Below are 26,294 nucleotides of genomic sequence, written 5' to 3'. Positions count from 1 at the left end.
GGACATCTATGATTTGCACTTAGACCTGGAATAAGTAAACTTAGTGAATATTTATAGAATTCTCCACCCCAGGTCCACAGAACATACATTTTTCTCAGTATCATATTAACACCTATTTTGAAAGTGACTACATAATTCGAACTAAATCACTCTTCAGCATTTGCATAGCATTTCACAGACTTAAATGAAATATTGGTTGGCTGTTTGTTTGTTATTTTCTTCCCTTATTCCTTCCTGTCTCCATTGTTAAGCACAATTATTGGCATAAAAGAAGTTTTTAATACTTATTTTTAGATTGCATTCCAGCCCGGGCAGTAGAGCAAGAATCCTGTTCTCTCTCCCCCTTTTTCTTTCTCTTTCTTTCTCTCATTAAAAAAAAAAAAAAAAAAAGAAAAGATATTTAAGGTATGATTTGCAGAATAAATAGGAATTAGTTTGCAAAGGGCATGATATTGAAGTAAACAGCATTTATTTTTAGACAAAAGGAAAAATATGTGAAAGGCGGTAAAATGGGAAGGGCTGTCATATATTTAAAGGGCCAATTAGTTAGTGTGGTTAAGGCTGAGAGAGAAGAGGGAGACATGGGGCCTGGGGGAAATGATGAGGCTGGACAACTAACCAGGTGACAGATTGTGCAGACTTTCTATGTATATAAAACCTTTGGACTTTATTCTACAAGCAGTGGGAAACCATTAGAACGTGTTCTCTGCAGGGGAGTGACATAATCAGATTTGCACTTTTTACATTTTGTTCTTGCTGTATGACAGAGAGTGGACTCTACAGGGTAAGAATTACAGTATTCTAGAAAGAAGATGATAGTGATTTGCTCTAAGTAGTAAGGGAATGGGGAGAAATCAATGGATTTTAGTGATATTTAGGATGGAAGTTTTGTTCATTAATTGGCTCTCAGTGGGGCATAGTAGGGGGAAAGGGAGAAGGATGAAGCCCAGGTTTTTGACTTGACTATAGTAATGTAATTTCCTGAGATTGGCACCATTGGAGGAGGAAGGCTGGAAAGAGTGGATATCATTAATTCAGTTTTAGACACGTGGATAGTTGGTTATGTGGGCCTGGAGCTCAGAAAAGAGGTCTATTAAAGAGGTAAATTTGGGAGGCATACACATTTATATGGAAAATGGAGATATAGGAGTAGACGTGATCACCAAGGAGAGAGTGCTGACTGAGGAATCCAACTTATAAAATTTAGAAGAGAAAAGGAGTCAGCAAAAAATATGTAGAAGCAGTTAGAGAGATTAAAGAAGAAATAAACATTGTGTTGTTCACAGAAGCTAAATGGAGTAGAAGAGTGGTGTTTTTGGAAAAATTGACAAGCTGAGTCTAAACTTAATAGGGAAATGCAAAGGGCTTATAGTAAAGTTGGAAGTTTTACTGTACTTACTGTCAAGATTTGCCATAAGCTCCATTAAGAAAGACAGGATAGTATTGCAAGTATATACAAGTAGACAAATGGAACACAATGGAGTGTCCAGAATTGGATTCACACATACACAGTCATATAACTCATGACTGCGGCATATGGTACCACTACAGTTCAGTGTGGATAGGATTATATTTTCAATAATACAGGGACTAAAAGATAGCATTAATATCACAGATGTTAAAATGAAAAAGAAAAGTATATCTGAGAATAACTGCAATGGAGTTTTTGAAAACACTTTGTAAAGTGTTTTATTTCTTTCACTTTGGCTTTGCCAGTCACCATTTGTTGAATGTATTTTCTTAGCTACAATTCTCTTTAATTGTTATTAAATTAAAATTTTGTGATGTTCTCTATATATGTTTTATCATTTGAATCTTACTGCAGTTGTGTAAAATAGGTGAGTTAGATATTGTCCCTACTGTAAAAATAAAAAGGCCAGAAACTCCAAGAGACTAAGTGACTTGTTCTTCCCATTTGATATGATCATGCTTGAGCTTTCTAATTAATTATAGAGTATTTGAAAGTTCCAAAGTGTCTTTATTTTTAGAAAGAGGAATAAATAAAATACTTTCTTGGCTGGGTGCGGTGGCTCACACCTGTAATCCCAGTGCAGTGCTTTGAGAGCCCAAGGCAGGTGGATCGCTTGAGCCCAGGAGTTTCACATCAGCCTGATCGATATAGTGAGACCTTGTCTCTACAAAAAATCAAAAACTGAGGCAGGAGGATCTCTTGAGCCCCAGAGACAATAAGCTGTGATTGCGCCGCCGCACACCAGCCTGGGCGACAGAGTTGGACCCTGTCTTAAAAAACAAAACAAACAAAAAGACAAATAACCAAATTATTTTGTTGATAAAAATCTGTCAGATTTTTTCTTCTCAGTTATACTTTATTTTTATTAATACTTGGTATAAATTTCATGGGCTATGAATTTTATGCAAGTATATCTTGAGTTACAAATGCTATATTAGTAGCCTAAAAATAAATTCTCTGTCATTATGAAGAGGAGGTATATTCCATACACCTTTTCTTCTCCATCTCCATCATTTGTGTCTGGGATTCTTTCTAAAACATATTACTTCCTTGCTTAAAAAGCAGCACATGGGGCCAGGCATGGTGGCTCACGCCTTGTAATCCCAGCACTTTGGGAGCTGAGGCGGGCAGATCATGAAGTCAGCAGATCAAGACCATCATGGCTAACATGGTGAAACCCCATCTCTACTAAAAAATACAGAAAAATTAGCTGGGCATGGTGGCACGTGCCTGTAGTCCCATGTACCCAGGAGGCTGAGGCAGGAGAATCGCTTGAGCCCAGAAGGCGGAGGTTGCAGTGAGTTGAGATTGTGCCACTACACTCCAGCCTGGGTGACAGAGTGAGACTCCATGTCAAAAAAAAGCACATGGAACATAATTTAATATTTTCTTCATGAGTCAAATTTATAGTAATAATTATAATGGCTTACATTTATTCAGCAATTACCATGTGCCAGCCAGCACTGTAACCATTTTACTTATTTACACCATATTCCTGTGAAGAGTTAATATGCCCACCTTACATGTGGGCAAATCAGGGCACAGAGGGGCTAAGTAACTTGTGTAAGGTGTCACAGGAATAAGTGACAGAGCCAGGATTCAAACCCAGTCTGGCAGCTGTGCCTGAGTTCTTAACTTTTTTGCCATGCTGCATCTTACACTTTTATGTTTTAGAACGTACTATATTCAGGGACTTTTCAGATGAAAAAAAGTCTGTACCAAAAAGCCCCATTTTCCTTTTTTTTTCAGGTGATTATGTTTGCTTGATTTGGGTGATTATATTTACTTGATTTGGTTTTTTCAGTTTAATAAATAACCTCCTTTACTTTCAAGTATAATGGTGTGCTCTGCCCCCTAACTTTTCATTCACTACATTTGAGCTCTATATACTTAAAAAAATTAGATGACAAAGTTGAGTAGGACCATGTGTAAAATAAGATCTGCAGAAGATCCTTCTGGATTTTCATCCAAGTATATTGTGTGAACTTTAGAGCACAGATCTTGGGACAGTTATTTTGGTTACTAACATTTTTTTTATATATTTTAGTAGTAGTAGTATTTTCCCAAAAGGCCATCATTTGACTGTATTTTAAACAACTGAAGTTGTTAAATGAAGAACATCTTCACAAGATGTTCCTATATATTCATTAGGCAAATAAGATTAAAGAATTACAGCTTTTTAAAGAGAAATTGCCTAACATTGTTATGGTTTACAGGTTCACTTATGTAGTTCCCATTTGTTACTTCGACGAGCAGCTGTGGCATGTCTTCGGCAACTTGCACAAAGAGAAGCAGCCGAAGTTTGTGAATATGCCATGAGCCTGGCAAAAAATTCAGGGGACAAAGAGAGCAGTAGTGCCAGTAAGTTATATTATTGGTCAATATTCTTTTTTGTTTAAATACTTTTATATTTCAAATAAGTACTGTTTATCAAATAACATTTTGTGTTGAAATATGACCAAATGTCTTATTCTTTGAAATAAAACCATTATCACTTTAAAAATTCCACTGTGGCTTTCTTGGCAATTTTGTGTTTTTGATTTTTAAAATATTTTGCAAATTGGGCATAGTGTTGTGTACCTGTAGTCCTAGCTACTCAGGAAGCTGAGGCTGAGCCCAAGAGTTCAATGTTCCACAGTGAGCTATGATCATACCACTGCACTCCAGTCTGGGTGGCACAGTAAGACCATGTCTCCTAATGTAGGTAAGTAAGTAAATAAGTGAAGAGTTAGGTGTGAGTGACTGGATTTAGAAAAAAATTATTTGCAGCTTAAAAAAACTGAATAATATTTAGTATCAGAATATTTCTGCCATTTCTTGAGGATGTTTTAGGGGCACCTGAAGGTTTTCAGTTTTTGATGGTAATTAACCTTTTGTGACATAATTTCTTCTCTAAGAAGGTAAGACCAAAGTAGTCAATAAAACTATGAAATGTTAGTAGATGTTTGGTAGCAAAAGGTTGATCTTTGCTTTCTTTAGTTCTTCCTGCTTTTCTGGAGGGTTTAAGGTATAGCTTAAATTCATAGCTAGTCTTCTGATATCTGGGTGTAGGTAGTTTGGAAACTTTTTAAGAGTTTAATTGACAGAGATATTTCACCTATTATAAGAGAAAATTTTTACTTATGAAAGTTTTCTAATGCCTAGAAGCTGCAATAACTTCAATTTTAGCATAGCATAAGAATTTATTGGGTCAGGCTTAGTGGCTCACACCTGTAATCCTAGCACTTTGGGAGGCCGAGAGGCAGGTGGATCATCTGAGGTCAGGAGTTTGAGGCCAGCCTGGCCAATATGGTGAACCCTGTCTCTACTAAATATACAAAAATTAGCCAAGCATGGTGGCGCACACCTGTAATCCCAGCTACTCGGGAGGCTGAGGAAGGAGAATCACTTGAACCCGGGAGGCAGAGGTTGTGGTGAGCTGAGATTGCGTCATTGCACTCCAGCCTAGTCAACAAGAATGAAACTTCGTCTCAAAAAAAAGAACTCTGTTAACAGACATACAGTATTGTAGAATATTAAAGAAGTTTATTATAAAAATCTAACAGTAGACATTATTACTTTTTGGAGAGAAAACATCACCAAAAGTATTTACGGAACTCTTCTGAGTACATACAAATTTTCAGAACTTCTGCATGTCAGTCACCACAAACAAAATTGAGACTACTTAGAAGGCTGAGATAGATCACTTGAGCCCAGGAGGTCAAGTCCAACCTGGGCAACACAGTGAGATCTGGTCTTTTTTTTTAAATTTTCTTTTTTTATAGTTGATCACCAAGATCCTGTCTCTTTAAAAAAAAAGAAAAAAATAAGAAAGACAAGCTAAGATAGAGAAAAATATTTGCAAAATATGTTATTTATTTATTTTTGAGATGGAGTTTCACTCTTATTGCCTAGGCTAGAGTGCAATGGCATTATCTCGGCTCATCACAACCTCTACCTCCCAGGTTCAAGCAATTCTCTTACCTCAGATGCTTGAGTAGCTGGGATTACAGGCATGTGCCACCATGCCCGGCTAATTTCGTATTTTTAGTGGAGATGGGGTTTCTCCATGTTGGTTGGGCTGGTCTTGAATTCCCAACCTAAGGTGATCCACCTGTCTCAGCCTCCCAAATTGCTGGGATTACAGGCATGAGTCACCGTGCCTGGCCTTGGATTTTCCCAATTTTTAAATGAATTTTTAAGGTAGAATCCACTTAGAGTTTGTGTTCTGGCTTTATAAATTTTTAAAATCTGAACTATAAGACTGAATAAGTTTCAATTTGTTCTTCTAAAGAATGCAACAGTTTTTTTATCCTGTTAAGTATATTTAGCAGTATGTCTCTTTCCCACACTGTTTCTTATTAGAATCAAATATTTATTGAGCATTCCCTGAGATTTGTTTACAATATCTCAGAATAATCAAAGTTAAAGGTTTTACTCTAATTGCCAGATTAAATTATAATCCTAAAGATACATAAACTAGAGGTCATACTTAAATTGTATATAGCTAGCTGGTTTTGTGGCTGTTGTGAATTTATATGTAAGACTTGGTCTTTATCATAACTGTTATGGATAGCAGACACCAAAATCCCATACAAATTCATTTGTAATAATTACCTTTCAGATGTCAATCCTTTTGCACCTGGGGTTAGTTCTCGAAGTGATATCCATTGCCGGCACCAAGGTGTTAATATAACAGAAACTGGTCTTGAGGGACTTCTTTTTGGAATGCTAGACCGGGAGACAGACAGAAAATTATGTTCTGATATTCATGACACTTTGGGACACATGCTTTCTTCACTGGCAGTAGAGAAACTTTCTCATTGGCTAATGCTTTGTAAAGATGTCCTGGCAGCTTCTAGTGGTAAGTATTTAATATGTGTTCTTAAAATAATGGAAATCGTTTTACTTCTGTTACATAATATAGATATATGTATAAAGATACATACATGTAAATTTGAGCTTAGATTTAAAAGTAATAACTTTTGACCTACAAATCCCTGTAAAAATGTTGAAGGTTAAATTATGTTATAAACAAATGAGCTTTTTATATTGTTGGGAAAGTGTATTTCAAAATTTTTTGGAAGTTCAAAATAAATTTTCCTATATAAAAATCCCAGGTTACTCTAGAGTGTGACATATAGTATGTAAAACTATTGAAATATGTAAATATAGTTTACATAAAAGTAATTTGTGTTATTCTTTCCTTGGGTTTTTATTCTTTAAAAAAAGGTTTGCTAGTTTTACTGTTTTTCAGAGAGTGAGAATGTAATCTTTTTTTAAAATTACAAAATTTTTAACATTAATAACTTTTTAAAGGATCATTTTTGCTCATGTGAGGTTGTTATATTCTTTATTCTTGTTGTAGATATGAGTACTGCAACTCTCTTAAGTAGTGGAAAAGACGAAGAATCTGAAAAGAAAGATGAGATGGATGATGATACCATGTTTACCACATTAGGTGAAGAAGATAAATCAAAGCCCTTTGTGGCCCCTCGCTGGGCTACTCGAGTATTTGCTGCAGATTGCCTGTGTCGAATCATCAATTTGTGTGAGAATGCAGACCAGGCTCACTTTGATCTTGCCATGGCACGTTGTGCTAAACTTCGAAACCCTACAAGTAAATTTAAAATCAGTACTTCTTTTCCCCAAAGCATTTTTACAGCTTGAGATATTTTACTGCTATGGATGTAGCATGCTTTAGAATGTGCCTTTTATTTATTGTAAGTACTCTTGCATTTCATCTTAGTTTTCTGTCCCCTCTACATACTATTCATCTTCTGATTCCTATTGGGAAGATAAGTTGAAGAAGGTCATCCATAAGATAGATTGAGCTATCTGTCTATTTAATCATTTGCCCAAAGGATAATGATGGCAGTTACTTAGGTTTTCTCAGTACATTGTCCTGGGTTTTAGCATTTCCACGTAAAGAAAATGGTAAAATGTTAAGGCATACAAAGTAAGCTTTGCAGTCCCCAGCCATGGAGAATGTCAGAATTCATGAATGCCCTGATAGATTTCAAACTCTCAGATTTCAGAAGTGCTATTAGATATTTTTGAAAAGGTGAAAATTGTTTATTACGTAAACAATTTTTATCTCATTATTTTTTATCTTCTGTAAACTTTTTATACCATGTATCCTTTGAATTTTATATTATAGGGAATTTACAAAGAGACTGTCAGGCCCAGTACCTTCATTTCACAGTTGAAGAGACCCGGAGAAAACAGAAGTGACAGAGTAACAGATTCCTTATCTTGTAGTTTGTGTCCTCTCCATCACCCAGTCATTTTTTAAATATCTGAAGACAAATTTATGTATTAACAATATTGACGTCTATAAATTAAAAATGCCTTTTAGGTTATTTCACTGTGGATAAGAAGCAGTGGAACTCACATATATATTTTAAAAACAAACTGGTTGGGTATGGTGGCTCACGCCTGTAATGCCAGCACTTTGGGAGGCTCAGGCCAGCAGATCAGTGGAGGTTAGGAGTTCAAAATCAACCTGTCCAACATGCTGAAACCCCGTCTCTACTAAAAATACAAAAAATTAGCTGGGCGTCCTGGCACAAGCCTGTAGTCCCAGCTACTCAGGAGGCTGAGGCAAGAGAATCGCTTGAACCCAGGAGGCAGAGATAGCAATAAGCTGAGATTGCGCCACTGCACTCCAGCCTGAGCGACAGAGCAAGACTCTGTCTCAAAACCAAACTGTAAAACCGTAGTACAACATATGTAAAATGAGACTCTGAATATAGGGTATCAGCAAAACACGATACATCATGAACACGGTGTTTTTGTTCATATCATTATTCAGAAAATATTTACTGCATCCTGTTTTTTGGTACAATGGGGATACAAAGAGGAAAAAAACATAGTCCATACCCTGGAAGAACTTATAGCCTAGAAGACAGAGAGACAGACTTTGCAGTCAAATAGTTGTGGCATGTCTCAATAGTAGTATGTTAGAGTACTTTGAGAACATTAAAAACATGTAGTATTCATTTCCTGTAAAACCAGGGAAGATGTCACAGAAGAGATTAATTTGAAGTTTAGTTTTAATAGTAGAGAAAAGGTTAGACGAGACTCTTGCATTAGTTTTCTATTGCTGCTATAACAAATGCCCACAAACTTGGTTTAAAATCACACAAGTTTATTACCTTACAGTTCTGCAGGTCAGAAGTCCAACAAGAGTCTCACTGGGCTAACATCAAGGTGTCGGCAGGGCTGTGTTCCTTTCTGGAGTCTCTAGGGGGCATCCCTTTCCTTTTCTTTCCAGCTTTTATGTGCCGCCTGCCCTCCTTGGCTCGCAGCTGCCTTTCTCTCTCTTCAAAGCCAGCAGCGTTAAATCTCTCTGTGATGCTTCTTCAGTTGTCACATATCTGACGGCAGGCAGCCAGGAAAGGTGCTCTGCTTTTAAGGACTCGTGATTAGATTGGGTCTGCCTTGGTAATTTAGGCCGGTCTCCATGTTTTAGACTCCATAACCTTAATCACATCTGCAAAGTCCCTTTTGCCCTGCAAGGTAACATATTCACAGATTCTAGGGATTAGTTGTGGAGATTTTGGGGTGCCGTTATTTTGCCTACCACAATGGTTTATTAGAAACAGAGGGATTCAGCGTGAAAAAACTGATTGTCAAAATATAAATAAAAAGAATCAGAGGAAGTAAGAGAATTTGTAAAACCAGGGAATCCTAAGTGTGTGTACTACATTTAGGGAACAGTGAAAATCTTTAGGTTGGCTTTTCTTTCTTTGTATTTCTTAACTGTTGTTTTTCTTCCTCATTGTGTCTTGTCCTTTTACCATAGTTCTCAGAGATCCTCGCAGGTTTTTTTCTTTATACATTGATGTTTTACTTTTTTCTGCCTTCATTAATAATATTAAGTCTGCTTTAATTTTTTTATTTTCCTGTAATTTGTCTGCATTTCTCCCACCTCCATTGTATCATATCGTTTTTATTCTCTAAGGTTTTCTGGTTTTATCCCATAGCAGCCATGATTCTTTCCATCTTATTGAGGATGCCACATGATTTTTTGAAATTTTTTTCTGGTTTTTATAAAAAATTGTTTTCAGAGATTAGCCGTTTCTCTGAATCTTCAGAATCTTTATTTTACCTGATTGCATTTTTTTTTTTTTTTGAGACAGTGTCTTGCTCTGTTGCCAGGTGCCAGGCTGGAGTGCAGTGGCGTGATCTCGGCTCACTGTAACCCCTGCATCCCGGGTTCAAGCAATTCTCCTGCCTCAGACTTCCAAGTAGCTGGGACCACAGCTCCGTGCCACCATGCCCAGCTAATTTTTGTATTTTTTTTTTTTTTTTTAGTAGAGACTGGGTTTCACCATGGTCTCAATCTCTTGACCTCGTGATCCACCTGCCTCGGCCTCCCAAAGTGCTGGGATTACAGGCGAGAGCCACCACGCCTGGCCGATTGCATTTTTTTAAATAAACTTATTTATTTAAATAAACTTATTTCAAGATCATATTCTTGAAAGAGAAGTGTATTCGGCATATTTGGAATGTTCTCTCAGTGTTGGGGGTGGATTGCCCATGTTCTCTTGTTTGTGTATTTCCCATCTGTAGTTGGATGGTAACTGGTATAAGAGCTCCTACCTAGATTCCAGTATCTGGCATATTTTGTTCTGGATGCTTTCTAACATCACCGCCTGCCATTCTGATTCTGAACAGTCATGACAACGTATATGAAAAAAGTATAGACCTAATAAATGTGCTATTCAGGCTCTCCTGTATCATCTTCATCTCTTCATCTTCCTATTTCCTGTGCTTTAATTGTAGGGAATTAATCATTATACTTCCCAAATATAACTCCCCTAGTTATCTTTCCACTTTGAAGTTTTTGCCCAGTCCCTTTCTCATTCCCACCTTTTCAAGAGTTCATTTCCTAGGATTTAGAAAAAAGAGTGTTTGCTTTGAGGACGGTTAGACATAGAGATGTCTAGCAGCGCACTCTGGTTGTTGGAGAAAGTGGCACTCTCATTCCAGAAGTAATTGCCTAGATTTTGGTTTGTAGACTGATACAGTCCTGGACTTTGTAAATTAGGTGACAGAGTGCGGTAGGAATAATAAGTCTTTTTATTTACTTTTAGTTTGGCATAATATAAGTAGGCCCATTTCTTCTGCCTTGGAAATTTCCTCCCAAATTTTGGCAATAGTTTATCATACCTCATTCTTGTTTGTTTCTCAATTTTTTGTTGTAGTAAAATATACTTAACATAATAATTACCATCTTAACTTTTTTGCTTATCAGATGGGCAAAATTTTTAAATTAACTTACAATTGTATATTTGTCATGTACAATAAGAGGTTTCAAAGTATGTACATTGTAGAATAGTTAAATCTAGCTAATTAACAAATACACTACCTCACCTAGTTATCATTTTTGTTAGACCACTTAACATCTACTGTCTTTGCATTTTTCAATAATATAGTATATTGTCATTAACTATCATCACTGTGCTATAGAGTAGATCTCTTACACTTATTCCTCCTATTTAACTGTAATTCTTCTTTTTTTTTCTGAGACGTAGTCTTCCTCTGTTGCCCAGGCTGGAGTGCAGTGGCTCGATCTCAGCTCACTACAACCTCCACCTCCCAGGTTCAAGTGATTCTCCCTTCCTCAGCCTCCTGAGTAGCTGGGATTACAGGCACACACCACCACACCTGGCTAATTTTTATATTTTTTTAGTAGAGACAGGGTCTCACCAAGTTGATCAGGCTGGTCTTGAACTCCTGACCTTGTGATCCACATGCCTTGGCATCCTAAAGTGCTGGGATTACAGGCGTGAGCCACTATGCCCGGCCTGTAATTCTATATACTTTGACCAACATATCCCCATTTTCCTCTTCCCCTTAACCACCCAACCTCTGGTAACCAGCATTCTATTCTCTACTTCTGTTAGATTAACTTTTTAAAATTCTACATATGAGTGAGATCATGTGGTATTTTTTTGTGCCTGACATATTTCACTTAACCTAATGCCTCCAGGTTCATCCATATTGTCTCAAATAATAGGACTTTATTCTTTTGTATGGCTGAATAGTATTCAGTTATGTATTTATACCACATTTTCTTTATCAATTGATAGACACTTAGTTTGGTTCCATATCTTGGTTATTGTGAATAGTCCTGCAGTAAACATGAGAATGCAGATATCTCTTCAACATACTGAGTTTAAAACCTTGTTTTGATTGCTGGTGCATTTTTGCTTCCTATAGATGAAGAAGCACTGGTCTTTCAGCAAAATTTCCCCTCTCTGCTTGCCTCCCACATGCAAAGCAACAGATATACTCTTTCTTTTTATTTTTATTTTATTTATTTGTTTTTTTCTGAGATGGAGTCTTGCTCTGTCACCCAAGCTAGCGTGCAGTAGTGTGATCTTGGCTTACTGCAACCTTAACTCCTAGGTTCAAGCAGTTCTGCCTCAGCCTCCCAAGTAGCTGGGATTGCAGGCACCCGCCACCACACCCCACTAATTTTTATATTTTTGGTAGAGAACAGGTTTCACCAGGTTGGCCAGGTTGGTCTTGAACTCCTGGCCTCAGGTGATCCACCTGCCTTGACCTCCCAGGGTTCTGGGATTACAGACATGAGTCACTGCACCTGGCCAGATACGCTTTTTAAACTCAAGATTCTAAAATTAGTTTTTTTGGTAGGCACATGAAAAAATTTGAAGATACACATCTTATAACTTTCACAAAAGCCATAACAACAGAAACCTATTTAAGTAGGAACTGTTTGGGGATCAGGCTGAGCCATAGAATTCTCACAGCTTCAAAAAGACTTTGTAGGTTTTGAAGCCTCTTGAAGAACTTTATAGACCTTGAGCTTAATAATTTTTTTAGATAATTTCTGTTGCTATGTCTTTTAAGTTCACTGATCTTTAGTATTTAATCTCTATTGATTTTATCCAATGTACTTTTCATTTCAGATATTTTGTTTTATATCTCTAAATTTCCCTTTGTGATTTTTTTCTACCTTTCATTTCTCCCTTCATTATTTTTGTGCTTTTCTTTTCCTTCTTTGAACATAGAAAACATGCTGATAATACTACTTAAAGTTCTCTGTCTAATTCTGTTATCTTTTTCATTTCTGGACTTGTTTCTATTCATTGATTTCTCTCTTTCTCTCTTTGTTGTGAGACGTATTTCACTACTTTTTTGCGTTCTTGGTAATTTTTTATCAGATGCCAGACATTGTAAATTTTACGATATTAGTGCTGGATTTGGTGTATTCCAAAATAATTTTGGTCTTTGTTCTGGGATGTAGTTAAATTACTTGGTATCATTTTAATTATTTTTGAGACTTGTGTTTAAGCTTTGTTCATACAGATCCAGGACAACTTTTACTCTAGGGCTAAAAGAAAAAAGATTTCCCTTTTCCACATCTTATTTTTATAAAAGTACTTTCTTTGTTATTTTGTGGATTTAAGTGTCCTGGCAAGAGTTTTTCTAAAGTAGAGCTTGGCAGACTACAGCCTACAGTTCAAATCCAGCCTACAGCCTTTTTTGTAAATACAGTTTTATTGGAGCACAGCACTCTCATTTCTATACTATTGTCTGTGGCTGCTTTTACACCCTAACAATGGAATTGAGATAATATAGCCTGAGGCCAGGCAAAGTGGCTCATGCCTGTAATCTCAACACTTTGAGAGGCTGAGGTGGGCGGTTCACAAGGTAAGGAGTTTGACCAGCCTGGTCAACATGATGAAACCCCGTCTCTACTAAAAATACAAAAATTAGCTGGGCGTGGTGGTGGGCACCTGCAATCTCAGCTACTTGCGAAGCTGAGGCAGGAGAATCGCTTGAACCCAGGAGGCAGAGGTTGTGGTGAGCCAAGATCACAGCACTGCACTCCAGCCTGAGCAACAGAGCGATACTCCATATCAAAAAAAAAAAAGAGAGAGATAATATAGCCTACAAAGTGTGAACCAAAAAGTGACTGAAGCAGGTATCAATTGGTAGAAGTTTATTAGCCAAGATTGAGGATTTACCTGAGAAAAAACACAGGTAACAGGAGCATCAGCGACCTGTGCTTTGTCCAAAGGGGGTTTTGGGAACTTCCTTATTTAAAGAAGAAAGAACAGCAGGAAGGAAAAAAAGGCGGGCGGTGGAGGGGTAGGCAGTGAGGCAGAAGGTTATTATATTCCTGTGAGGCTCTGATTAGCTTCAGTTAATCTTTTTTTTTTTTTTTTTGAGACAGGGTCTCACTTTGTCACCCAGGCTGGAGTGCAGTTGTGCAGTCTCTGCTCACTGCAGCCTCGACCTCCCAGGTTCAAGGGATCCTCCCACCTCAGCCCCCTGAGTAGCTGGGACTACAGGTCCACGCCACCACGCCCAGCTAATTTTTGTATTTTTTTTTTTTGTAGAGATGGGGTTCACCATGTTGGCCAGGCTGGGCTGGAATTCATGAGTTCAAGCAGTCCACCCACCTCAGCCTCCCAAAGTGCTAGGTTTACAGGCTGAGCCATCTCACCCTGCCTAGCCTCAGTAAATCTACATTTTACTTGTGAAAAGGGGGAATACAGGAAAAAGTCAGTCATACATTGGCCTCATGGTAGAGAGAGGGATGATTTCTCACCTGTGAACATAAGCTGGTAATTGGCATTGTCAGGGTGAGATTCAATAGAACTTGGTTTTAGGGCTGGTTCTTAGCAGGGGATATGTATGCTGAAAGATTCCTTGTGAGCAATTTGTCAGAGGAGGCCATTTGGGAAGATTTTTGGCCTTCTGTCATTTTGGGAACCTGGCTGAAAATGAGGCAGTGACAAACAGTTGTGAAATTACAGCCATCTGGGAACAAAAGGGAGGCGGTATTGCATGACTCAGTTCCCAAACTTCACTTTTTCTTTGGCATAGTGCGTTTGGGGTCTCAAGATTCTGTATTCTTTCATAAAGTCAAAAATATTAGCTATCTGTTCTTTACCAAAAAAGCCTGCCAATCCTTGTTCTTAAAGAATTAGAAACTCAGCCGGTCGCAGTGACTGAAGCCTGTAATCACAGCCTTTGGGAGGTCAAGGTGGGCCGATCACCTGAGGTCAGGAATTTGAGACCAGCCCAGCCAACGTGGCAAAACCCGTCTCTACTGAAAATACAAAAAATGAGCCAGGCTTAGTGGGGGGCGCCTGTAATCCCAGCTACTTGGGAGGCTGAGGAGGAGAATCTCTTGAACCCTGGAGGCAAAGGTTGCATTGAGCTGAGATCATGCCACTGCACTCCAGCCTGTGCAACAAGAGCACAACTCTGTCTCAAAAAAAAAAAAAAAAAAAAAAAAAGAATTAGAGACTCATTTGGAAAAGTTATGTTAAAAGTATTTTGCAACTGGGCATAGTGGCTCACACCTGTAATCCCAGCACTTTGAGAGGCTGAGGTGGGGGGATCACCTGAGGTCAGGAGGAGTTCTGACCAGCCTAGCCAACATGGAGAAACCCGGTCTCTACTAAAAATACAAAATTAGTCTGGAGTGATGGCACATGTCTATAATCCCAGCTACTTAGGAGGCTGAGGCAGGAGAATCGCTTGAACCCAGGAGGCAGAGGTTGCAGTGAGTCAGGATTGTGCCATTACACTGTAGCCTGGGCAACAAATGCGAAACTCCATCTCAAAAAAAAAAAAGTATTTTGCATCTCATATCATTGTACATACTCTAACGTCATCAACATTACTGTATTGTATATTTACCACTGTTCTTGAAAGATTGATGTGGAAGTTGTCTTGAAAGAATGTAGTATCTTTGCTATTTTTAAACGTCATGAAATATGTGGATTGTCTATTTCATCAAAAATTCATTTCATTTCATATTTTTATGTTATTACACTTATTTTTGGAAAAGTTTTCATTTTTGAATTCTGTTTTTATTTTTAGATGACCTCTTGGTACTTCATCTCTCTGACCTGATTCGCATGGCATTCATGGCTGCAACTGATCATAGCAACCAGCTTCGAATGGCTGGGCTCCAGGCACTTGAAGACATTATCAAGAAATTTGCGTCTGTGCCTGAGCCAGAGTTTCCAGGCCATGTGATACTGGAGCAGTATCAAGCTAATGTGAGATTTTCTATTTATTTAAAAACTTAAAATTGACCTTTTGAAAGACCATTAAAGAAGTACAGCCTTCCTAGAGGACTGCATTTGGAAATACAATCTGTTTATTCCTGTAGAATTAGTGTCTTTATCTCCACTGTCTGTTACCTAGTTTTAGTCACCCCACAAATGAAGAAGTAAGTGTCAAACTGTTGTCACTATTTTTAAATTGTGATAGCATATTAGTGATAAAACTAGAATAGAAATTCCAGCTCAGCTTTCCAGTCTTGTGTTTAGATATTTAGCCCTGCCCTCTAAGAGATAAAAGGAATATTAAAAAGAGTGCTGTGGATTTGCTGCCATTATTTTTATATGCCAAACCTTCATAAGCACTTTTAGAAGTAGATAGCAGTTTCCCCTTGTATAATGAAGGATAAATTACTCTTAATAACAGCAGTTAAAAGTATTACTGAAAGAATTAGATACTTTCAAAGATTTTTTTTTATTTCATTCAAAAGAGGGATCTACTTGTCACTCCTGAGATTCATACCTGTACTTATGTTCTTCAGATGAGGCACAGTAAACTAATCCTAGCCGTGGGGGTTATACGAAGGATAAAAAAATTTTGTTAACAAGGGAATAATAGATTTTTTTTTTACACTGTGATTATGGCAAAATCTTCACTCTAGTACATTATGCCTCATCTAAAAGTTGTATTCAAATATAAAAATTTTAAATGTGAATATAATCCATTGTTTTTACTTCTTTTTTTTTTTTTTTGAGACAGTCTCACTCTGTCACCCAGGCTGGAGTGGAATGGCGCAATCTCTGCTCACTGCAACCTCCACCTCCCAGGTTCAAGTGATTCTCCTGCTTCAGTCTCCCAAGTAATTGAGCCTGTTGACATCTGCCACCACACCTGGCTAATTTTTTGTATTTTTAGTAGAGATAGGGTTTCACCATGTTAGCCAGGTCTCCATCACCTGACCTCGTGATCCACCCTCCTCAGCCTCCCAAAGTACTGGGATTACAGGTGGGAGCCACTGCACATGGCCCTATTTTTATGTCTTAAGTATAAGTGAAGAAGTTATAGCTTCTAGCCCAACTAGCTATAGAAAACCTGTGTATAATTGTTGACTCCCAAATACCCAACCTATTGGAATGATTTTTTTTTAACTTTTTATTTAGAAGTGATATCACCAGGTGGGCACAGTGGCTCCCAGCACTTTGGGAGGCCGAGACAGGCAGCATGCCTGAAGTCAGGAGTTTGAGGCCAACATGGCAAAACCCCATCTCAAAAATTAGCCGGGCATGGTGGCACACACCTGTGATCCCAGCTACTCAGGAGGCTGAGGTAGGAGAATCACTGGAACCCAATAGGCAGAGGTTGCAGTGAGCCGAGATCACGCTGTTGCACTTCAGCCAGGGCAACAGAGCGAGCCTCCGTCTCAAAAAAAAAAAAAATGTTATCGCTGGACACTGTGGCTCACACCTGTAATCCTAGCACTTTGGGAGGCCGAGGCAGGTGGTTCACCTGAGGTCAGGAGTTTGAGGCCAGCCTAGCCAAACCCCATCTCTATTAAAATACAAAAGTTAGCCAGACGTGGTGGTGCATGCCTGCAATCCTAGCTACTCAGGAGGCTGAGGAAGGAGAATCGCTTGAATCTGGGAGGTGGAGGTTGTAGTAAGCTGAGATCATTCCGCTGCATGCCAGCCTGCACAACGGGATCGAGACTCCATCTCAAAAAAAACAAAACAAAAAAGATGATATCAAATTTACAGATAAGCTGCAAGAATAGTACAAAAAGGTATCTTACACCCCATATTCATATTTGCCAATTGTTAATTTTGCCTCATTTTCTTTAACAATGATTCTATTTCTCTCCCCAAGACACAGTTTTTTTTAAACCGTTTAAAAGTAAATTATTTAAATCATGTGCTTTTATCCTTGAGCATTTTAGACTATATTTTTAAAGAACAAGAACATTGTCTTATTTTCTTACTGCAGAACAGATAACCTCAAGAAATTGAACATTGATACACTACTTTTACATAATCTATCATACTGCAGCTGTGTCAGTCAACCCAATAACCTATTTTATATAATATTCTTTCTCTTCCAGTACAGATCCAATGCTGGCTCACATATTGTGATCAGTTACCATCTGTCTTTAGTCATAGAGAGGGACTCTTGATTAATTTCCATGGTACTATTGATATACCTGACCAACTGGATCTCTGTTGTAAGGGAAGAATATCTCAACATAGGAGCTGACTACATCTTATTTCTGTATTCAGCTTATACTTGTTATATCCAATATAGCTAAGAATCTATGACTGATGTTGGCTCATTTAAAACTAAAACTCATATTCCTTTACTTATTAGTATAACAAAAATGCATAAATTAATATTTTTGAGCAGCTTTTTAAAGCATCTGTTTTTGAGGTGAAATGATCTCTAGGGTCATGTAGTGACTGAATTGTTAGTACTACTCAATTATTTAAAGAAATTGATTCAGTTATATGAGATTCACTCATAAGGTAAATACTGTTAGAAATAGGCTTAGAAAAATAGAAAAAAATCTAACAATTGCAATTTTTGGTATGTCTGATAATGTGTGACTTTGTCAGAAAATCCTGTTTACTATGAAACGAAAACTTTTATTGCCTAGTTGATATAACAGTCATATAGATTTGATAATGATAACCTCCTGGAAAAAAAGAAAAGAAAAAAAGTGTGATTGAGTTTATTATAACTGAAAAGAGATAAGGGAGAAGTGATAAAAAGGAAAGGAACATAGAAGTATTTTTTCATCTCCAAACATACAAGAGGCTTTATGTTTACTACTTATCTTTAAAAATAAAATGCTTTGGGCAGGGCGTAGTGGCTCACACCTGTAATCTCAGCACTTTGGGAGGCCAAGGCAGATGAATCGTTTGAGGTCAGGTGTTCAAGACCAGCCTGGCCAACATGGTGAAACCCCATCTGTACTAAAAATGTAAACATTAGCCCAGTGGTAGTGGCACATGCCTGTAATCCCAGCTTCTCGGGAGGCTGAGGCAGGAGTATTGCTTGAGCCTGGGAGATGGAGGTTGCGATGAGCCAAGATCGCCCTCCTGCACTCCAGCCTGGATGACAGAGTGTGACCCTGTCTCAAAAAATTAAAATCAAAATGTTTTATTTTTCTAGGTGGGAGCTGCTCTAAGACCAGCCTTTTCACAAGATACACCATCAGATATAATAGCGAAAGCTTGCCAGGTAAGAAGAAAAATGAGACTTTGTATAGTTATCTTCTATGAATTCATAGATATCTTAGAATTTAACTTCTGTGAAAGAAGAGAGAAAAATTTGTGAGGCCAAAATTTGAGAGGATTGCTTGAACTCAGGAGTTTGAGACCAGCCTGGGCAGCATGGCTAAACCCCCTCTCTTCAAAAAATACAAAAATTAGCTGGGCGTGGTGACATATACCTATAGTCCCAGCTACTCAGGAGGCTGAGCTTGGAGGATGTCTTGAGCCTAGGAGGTCAAGGCTACATTGAGCCAAGATTGCGCCACTGCACTCCAACCTGGGCAATGGAGCAAGACCGTGTCTCAAGAAAGAGAGAGAGAGAGAGAAACTCAATGTTTTTATCTTGGAAATACAACAGTGACAGTTTTTCTTTTTATTCTGTATGAAGTGATGAAACAATAATTAGGTAATAAACATTGTGGTCGAAGCATTGTTTTTGACCACACGTTATGAAAATTCTGCTAGTTCGTGGGTATTAAATTATCCTAAAGAGAATTCCTTAATATAGACATTTCATTGCAAAATTAATCCCAGGGAATTATTCTCACACTGTTGTATCTGCAGAGACCCACAAAACCACCAAAAAAGTGCTTTTTTTCTTTTTTTTTTTTTGGACGGAGTCTCCCTCTCTTGCCCAGGCTGGAGTGCAATGGCACAGTCTTGGCTCACTACAATCTCTGTCTCCCAGGTTCAAGTGATTCTCCTGCCTCAGCCTCCTGAGTAGCTGGGATTACAGGCATGCGCCACCACAACTGGCTGATTTTTATATTTTTAGTAGAGATGGGGTCTCACCAAGTTGGTCAGGCTGGTCTGGAACTCTTGACCTTGTAATCCGCCCGTCTCTGCCTCCCATAGTGCTGGGATTACAGGCGTGAGAAATTAATTCTTTCTGCTGACAGGAGACCAGAGACAGAGGAACCATTGTTGATAAGAGATAGGTCTCTGGATCATGCTGCAAACCTTTGAGTTTGACTAGGTAATTTGGTTTGGGATACTGCCACAGAAATACCAAAAAATTACTGTCCCTGTGTAAATTAGTATATCGTGAAGATGTTTCAGAGCATAGCATTTAAGCAGACAAAATCTCCTACAGTGCTCCTGATCATTAGAAAATCAAAGGTTATTAGAATTTTATCGTGTATGTGAGTATTGAATTTGCCTTAAACTTATTTCTTTTGTGGCTGTAGGTGCGTTTCTTTTTTTTTTTTTTTTTTTGGAGACAGAGTTTTGCTCTTGTTGCCCAGGCTAAAGTGCAATGGCACAATCTTGGCTGACCGCAACCTCTGCCTCCCGGGTTCAAGCAATTCTCTTACCTCAGCCTCCTGAGTACCTGAGATTATAGGCATGTGCCACCACACCCAGCTAATTTTGTATCTTTAGTAGAATCAGGGTTTCTTCATGTTGATCAAGCTGGTCTTGAACTCCCGACCTCAGGTGATCCTCCCGCCTTGGCCTCTCAAAGTGCTAGGATTACAGGCATGAGCCACCATGCCTGGCCTCTAGCTGCATTTTTCTATAAGAAGTTTATTTTTTTCTAGTGGTGGGCTTAAATTTGTGACCTCCTTTCCTTCTGTTGCTGGGAGGAAACTTGGTTTCCTAACAGGTAAACCAGTAGGTTACAGGTTCTTTCCTTAAAGGAAAATAAGGAGTTGGCTTACATGACATCCTAGCCTGTTTGTTAGAACAAATGTCATGTTAAGAAACTTTAAAGTCAGGGTAATTCTTAGATTATAGGAAGGACCCTCAGATGTCACGCAACTGGGGACAATAGTCAGTGGATCAATCAAAAATCATTTAAAGTAGGATCAGATCATGAACATAATCCACACTTAAATATTTCAGTTTAAAATTTTTTAATGTACATTCATTTACCAATCTTTTGATGTAGGGCAAGGTCTTTTCTCTGCATATTATTTTGCTAATTCCATGCTACTTTGTCTTTATTCATAAACAAAATCCATAATGCGTTATCTGTGATTCTAGTTTCAGATTCTTTTTGTTTTATTGAGATGGAGTTTTGCTCTTATTGCACAGACTGGAGTGCAGTAGCTTGATCTCGGCTCACTGCAACCTCTGCCTCCTGGCTTCAAGCAATTCTCCTGCCTCAGCCTCCTAAGTAGCTGGGATTACAGGTGCATGCCACCACGCCCAGCTAATTTTTTGTATTTTTAGTAGAGACAGGGTTTCATCATGTTGGCCAGGCTGGTCTCGAACTCCTGACCTCAGGTGATCTGCCTGCCTTGGCCTCCCAAAGTGCTGGGATTACAGATGTGAGCCTCCATGCCTGGCCTTTTTTTCTTTTTGAGATAGAGTCTCCCTCTGTTGCCCAGGTTGGAGTGCAGTGGCATGATCTCAGCTCGTTGCTACCTCCGCCTCCTGGGTTCAAGTGATTCTCCTGCCTCAGCCTCCCAAGTAGGTGGGATTATGGGTGCATGCCACCATGCCTGGCTAATTTTTGTATTTATTTATTTATTATAAATTTTATTTTATTTTTTTGTTGATGATAGAGATGGGGTTCCACCATGTTGGTCAGGCTGGTCTTGAACTCCTGACCTCAGGTGATCCATCCACCTCAGCTTCCCAAATTGCTGGGATTATAGGTGTGAGCCACCATGCCCGGCCTAGTTTCTGATTCTTTAAAGTGAAGAAAGTACTTAGGTTTTTGCAAAGAAAGCTTAGTGCCAAATTCCCAGTCTTTATAATTTTCCCCAACTTTTAGTTGTATTTCTACCAGATTTCTACCAAACAAATATTTATCAGATCTTTCCCATATGTCCTTTAATTTCCTTAGAAGTAACAACTCTTTCTTTTTGTATTCATGTTTAATTTCTTTTCACTTTAAATTTAATTATGTTTTCAGCAGTTTTGACTGACATTTTAAAATTTGCCATCAGTATGTCCTTAATTGGTAACAAAGATGTCCTTATTAATTTTATTAAAATTAGTTTTGAATTCTTTAAGAATAAAATTTTGACATAAATACTTATTCTCAACTTTTAAAGAGTTTTCAATATAGGAACACAAGTCCATTAACCATAATTTGAAATTCAAATGCTCTGAAAACCAAAAGCATTTTTTATAATTTATTTGGCAGCAAAACTGAGCTGACTTGTACTCATTTGGCTCTGATGTGAAGCTGCATGAGGATGTAGCATTGGTTAATCTTTCTTATTGTGATTTGTAATACATTTTGTTGCAGATACATCTATGTGTTAATTATGGGGTGCTGCCACACATCTTGCTAAGTGTGTTCCTTAATGAGGTTCATGTACCCTATTACCTTTTACCCAAAAGTTGTGAACTGTGAAAAAAAATCTTGGTCCAAGGATTTCAGATGAGAAAGCAAGGACGTGTAATTGTTGTTGATGAAGTTGACACTATGAGACCACCCCTTCCTTCCTGATACTCTTCCCTTGGCTCCATTGTCACTGCACTTGCCTGGTTTTTCTTTTGTTTTTCTGGTGTTTTCTTCAATTTCTTTCTTTTTTCTTATTCTGCTTGTCCCTTAATTGTAACTATATTCCATCTAGTCTGGCTTTAAGGCTTTTTTTTTTTTAAATCTGTTCTTGAAAAAATTTAATAATACTTTCATTATCACCTTTGTGTGGGAATTCCTAGGGTTATGTAATCACCCTTGAACTTGCTCCTGAAATCCAGACCCAAGTTTTTAATTGCCTGCTGAATATCTTTCCACAGGTCTCTTAGTGGCACTTTGAACTCAGCATGTAAAAATGTTCAAAATTAAAATCACGCTCTCTCACTTCTCCTCTCCACTTAGTTTCCTTTTTCCGGTACCATCCCTGTAAAGCAGTAGTATCACCTTCCTTCCATTCAAGTCAGAAGCTTCAACAATTAGCATTTGGCAATTTTTGATGCCTTGCTATTTTTGTATCTCCTTGCACCCACCTTGTAAAATAGCTAAGTGGTTTTCATATCCTTGGATTTCTAACTACAAGTTTGTCTCAGATGCTTCTCCTTTTTTATTCCATTCCCAATTTGATCCATGTCATCTCTGTTCTGCGGTATTGTAAAAGAACACTTAACTGAGCATATTACTTACTGTCTGTATACATTTTTTCTTATATGTAAGTACTGGAACAGTTTTCCTAGAGCACAATTCTAATAATATCATCCCCCCTGTCCAGAAGCCATGGAAACTCACAATTGCTTACAGAATGAAGTCTGAATTAATTTTGCATGGAATTTAAATTTTGCCTTAATCTAATCCGAATTAACTTTCCTAATCACATATCTTCCCCATGTAACTCTCCTATGTCTATACACACAAACCTTCCTAACACCTAAACGTTCCCATTTCTCCTGCTAGAGTTAATCTCTCTCATCTCTTTTTAAGTGTAGTTTTACAGTCATAAAACATTCCCATGTGTTCATTCAATCTGTTTTTTGTTTTGAGAGGGAGTCTCGCTCTGTTGCCGGGCTGGAGTACAGTGGCGCAATCTCAGCTCACCGCAACCATTCCCTGGTTCAAGCAATTCTCCTGCCTCAGCCTCCCAAGTAGCTGGGATTACAGGCACACGCCACCACACCCGGCTAATTTTTGTATTTTTAGTAGAGACGGGGTTTCACCATGTTGGCCAAGATGGTCTCGATCTCTTGACCTCGTGATCCACCTGCCTCAGGCTCCGAAAGTGCTGGGATTACAGGTGTGAGCCACCATGTCAGGCCTTTTTTAAGTTCCCTTCAGAGCAGCTAGCATAACCCTTTGCCTATGGTAAGCAGAAATTTTGTCAAATTAAAGAATTATTCAAGACTGAACTGCTTTGGGTAGAAAATTATTTCTGCTAACATTTTTGTTAAAGTACATAGTGGAAACATGATAAGTAAATATTATTTTGTTTTCTACATAGGAGTACAATAAAATCTATGCTTGCCGTTGATATAAGAAAAAATAATAGTCAGGTGCAGTGGGTCACATGTGTAATCCGAGCACTTTGGGAGGCCAGGGCAGGCAGATCATGAGGTCAGGAGATCGAGACCATCCTGGCCAACATGGTGAAACCCCATCTGTACTAAAAATACAAAAATTTAGCTGGGCATGGTGGCACACGCCTGCAGTCCCAGCTGCTCAGGAGACTGAAGCAGGAGAATCACTTGAACCCAGGAGGCGGAGGTTGCAGTGAACCGAGATTATGCCACTACACTCCAGCCTGGGCGACAGAGCGAGATTCTGTCTCAAAATAATAATAATAATAATAACAACAACATTAAAGCATAGTATTGGGTATTTTGTTTTGTTCTTTGGTTTTATTTTGTGTTTTATCTTCTAGGATAAGTATCATTTATTCTATTTTCCTATGCAGTGTTAATTTTTTTGTGTGTGTGTGAGAGGAGCTTTCCAGCAAAAACTGGAAAGCCTGCTAGACAAATTCTGAAAGAGCTGTAACACTGTGTTAATTTTTTTTACATAAACGTTTTTAAATTTTCTTTGTCTAGGTATGTAGTACATGGATTGGAAGTGGAGTTGTCAGTGATCTCAATGATCTCCGTCGAGTACACAATCTTCTTGTTTCTTCTCTGGACAAAGTTCAGGCTGGAAAAGGATCTTCTAGCCAGCTGTACCGAGAGAGTGCCACAACCATGGAAAAACTGGCTGTTCTCAAAGCATGGGCAGAGGTAATGACTAAACAGCAACCTATTGTTTTTGACCCATTTCTTCATCCATGAGAAAATATTCCCCTACTCCTGTTGGTTTAAAAAAAAAAATTGTTTTTTAAAAGCTAACTGTTGGCCAGGCATGGTGGCTCACGCCTGTAATCCCAGCACTTTGGGAGGCCAAGGCAGGCAGATCACCTGTGGTTGGGAGTTCGAGTCCAGCCTGATCAACATGGAGAAACCCCGTCCCTACAAAATATACAAAATTAGCCAGGCATGGTGGCACATGCCTGTGATCTCAGCTACTTTGGAGGCTGAGGCTTGAACCCAGGAGGCGGAGGTTGCGGTGAGCCAAGATTGCACCACTGCACTCCAGCCTGGGCAACAAGAGTGAAACTTCATCTCAAAAAAAAAAAACAAAAAAAACTAACCCTTGACATGGAATACTTTTTGAAAATATATTAACCAGTTTACTGAAAACCTCTATATTGAGAAAGGGCTCTCCTACATAATAAGAGGAAATTAGGTAGGAAAAACTCTAAAATAGAAATAATAGAGAATACTTTATACCAAAAATCTTTTATTTCATTAAGTTTCTGGAGACTTGACACCTTGATATTAAGGCTGTAGGGGGTTTGTTTGTTTATTTTAAAGGTAGGGTCTTGCTTTGTTGCCCAGCCTGGACTTGAACTCCTGGACCCAAGCAGTCCTCCTGCCTCACCCTTCCAAGTAACTGGGACTGCAGGCACACACCACAGTGCCCAGCTTGTTTTGTTTTTTCAATCGCTAGTTTGACCTTTTTCCTTCTCAGTCATTTTTAAAAATGTATAATTACATTATTTTAAGTTCACTTTTCTAAATTCCTCCTGCCAGTTGCTATTGAATTCTTATCATCTGCCCTCCAGTAGTGAAGTAACTAATTACTTCCTCTACCAGCTCAGTATCTCACTTCCCTGTTTTCGTGGTATTATTCAGTACCAGGTAACTGAAACCACAGAAAGGAAAACCACAGATAAGGGAAGACTATTGGAATTGGAATTGTTTTAAGCTTTTCCAATAATCTAAAACTAAACTTTTCTCATTCTCTTACTTCCCACCCTCTGATTCATTCAACAAAATGTTACTGAGCTTCAGCTCTGTCAGGTTAGCATCTCACTGGAGTGAGATGTATTGAGAGTATGGGGTGAGATGTACTACATTTGCTGAACAAGACAAACTGGTAAACAAGTAGATGCAACAAAGTGTAAGGAGCATTATCATAGGAGAAATACAGAGTGTTTTGAAACACATAGCAGAGGTACTTTCAGTAGGCTGGAGGCTTAGAAGTAGGCTTTTTGGAGAAAGTGATGTTTGCACTGAAACATGGAAGATAGGCGTAGGTGTCAGGCGTGAGGGTGAGGAGGAGACTGTGTGGAGCTCGGTGCTGTCAGCCCTCCCTCTTTGTATCTTCAGCATCTTCCTCTGTACATCCTCTAAAACTGCGTACATTTTCAACCACTTTATTCTAAGGAATATTTAAGGATATGCACAAAGATTCTGCTACAAGGGTATTTGTTATAGTGCTATTATTCACAAAAATGTGGAAATAACCTAAATATATTTCTTGATCTTGAAAGATGATAATATTAAGTGACTAGAAAATTGGGGTAGAAATTATACATACACATGCACACACATTATTATGTAAAAAACTGTATGTTTATATAACTAGACTGTTAACAGTATTGTATCTGAGTATTAGGATTATGTATGGTTTTAGTTTTCTTCATTTTGCTTATGTTTCTGATTTTTCGCCTTCTTTGTGTGAGAAAAATAAGCCTAAAAATTTATTTTAAAATAGGTCTAAAAGATATATTCTCACATTTTGCAGATAGCAATTTAAAATACAGAACCTTTTTGGAAAGCAT

General features: G+C 38.3%; 1 protein-coding gene and 1 non-coding gene across 9 annotated transcripts in view; one reads left to right on the top strand and one right to left on the bottom strand.

The window, feature by feature from the left end:
- Positions 1-26,294, top strand: part of HEATR5B (HEAT repeat containing 5B) — a 102,604-nt gene that overhangs the window by 48,172 nt on the left and 28,138 nt on the right. For 7 of the 8 annotated variants that reach the window (XM_012475519.2, XM_012475518.2, XM_012475517.3 and 4 more), the window contains exons 22-27: positions 3,688-3,832; positions 6,075-6,314; positions 6,819-7,070; positions 15,326-15,507; positions 18,674-18,742; positions 24,229-24,408. In XM_012475519.2, coding sequence (XP_012330942.2) covers positions 3,688-3,832; positions 6,075-6,314; positions 6,819-7,070; positions 15,326-15,507; positions 18,674-18,742; positions 24,229-24,408 — 1,068 coding nt within the window. The remainder of the gene's footprint in view (positions 1-3,687; positions 3,833-6,074; positions 6,315-6,818; positions 7,071-15,325; positions 15,508-18,673; positions 18,743-24,228; positions 24,409-26,294) is intronic. The other variant, XM_012475524.3, reaches the window with a different exon arrangement.
- Positions 24,122-24,183, bottom strand: LOC135269804 (U7 small nuclear RNA). Its single transcript, XR_010338056.1, has one exon. It is a non-coding gene; the product is annotated as a U7 small nuclear RNA (small nuclear RNA).

Source organism: Aotus nancymaae, unplaced genomic scaffold, assembly GCF_030222135.1.
Source record: "Aotus nancymaae isolate 86718 unplaced genomic scaffold, 86718_ANA_hifiasm-v0.15.2.pri h1tg000057l, whole genome shotgun sequence".
In the NCBI taxonomy this organism is placed as follows: Eukaryota; Metazoa; Chordata; class Mammalia; order Primates; family Aotidae; genus Aotus; species Aotus nancymaae.
This window is presented reverse-complemented; position numbering and strand designations above follow the sequence as displayed.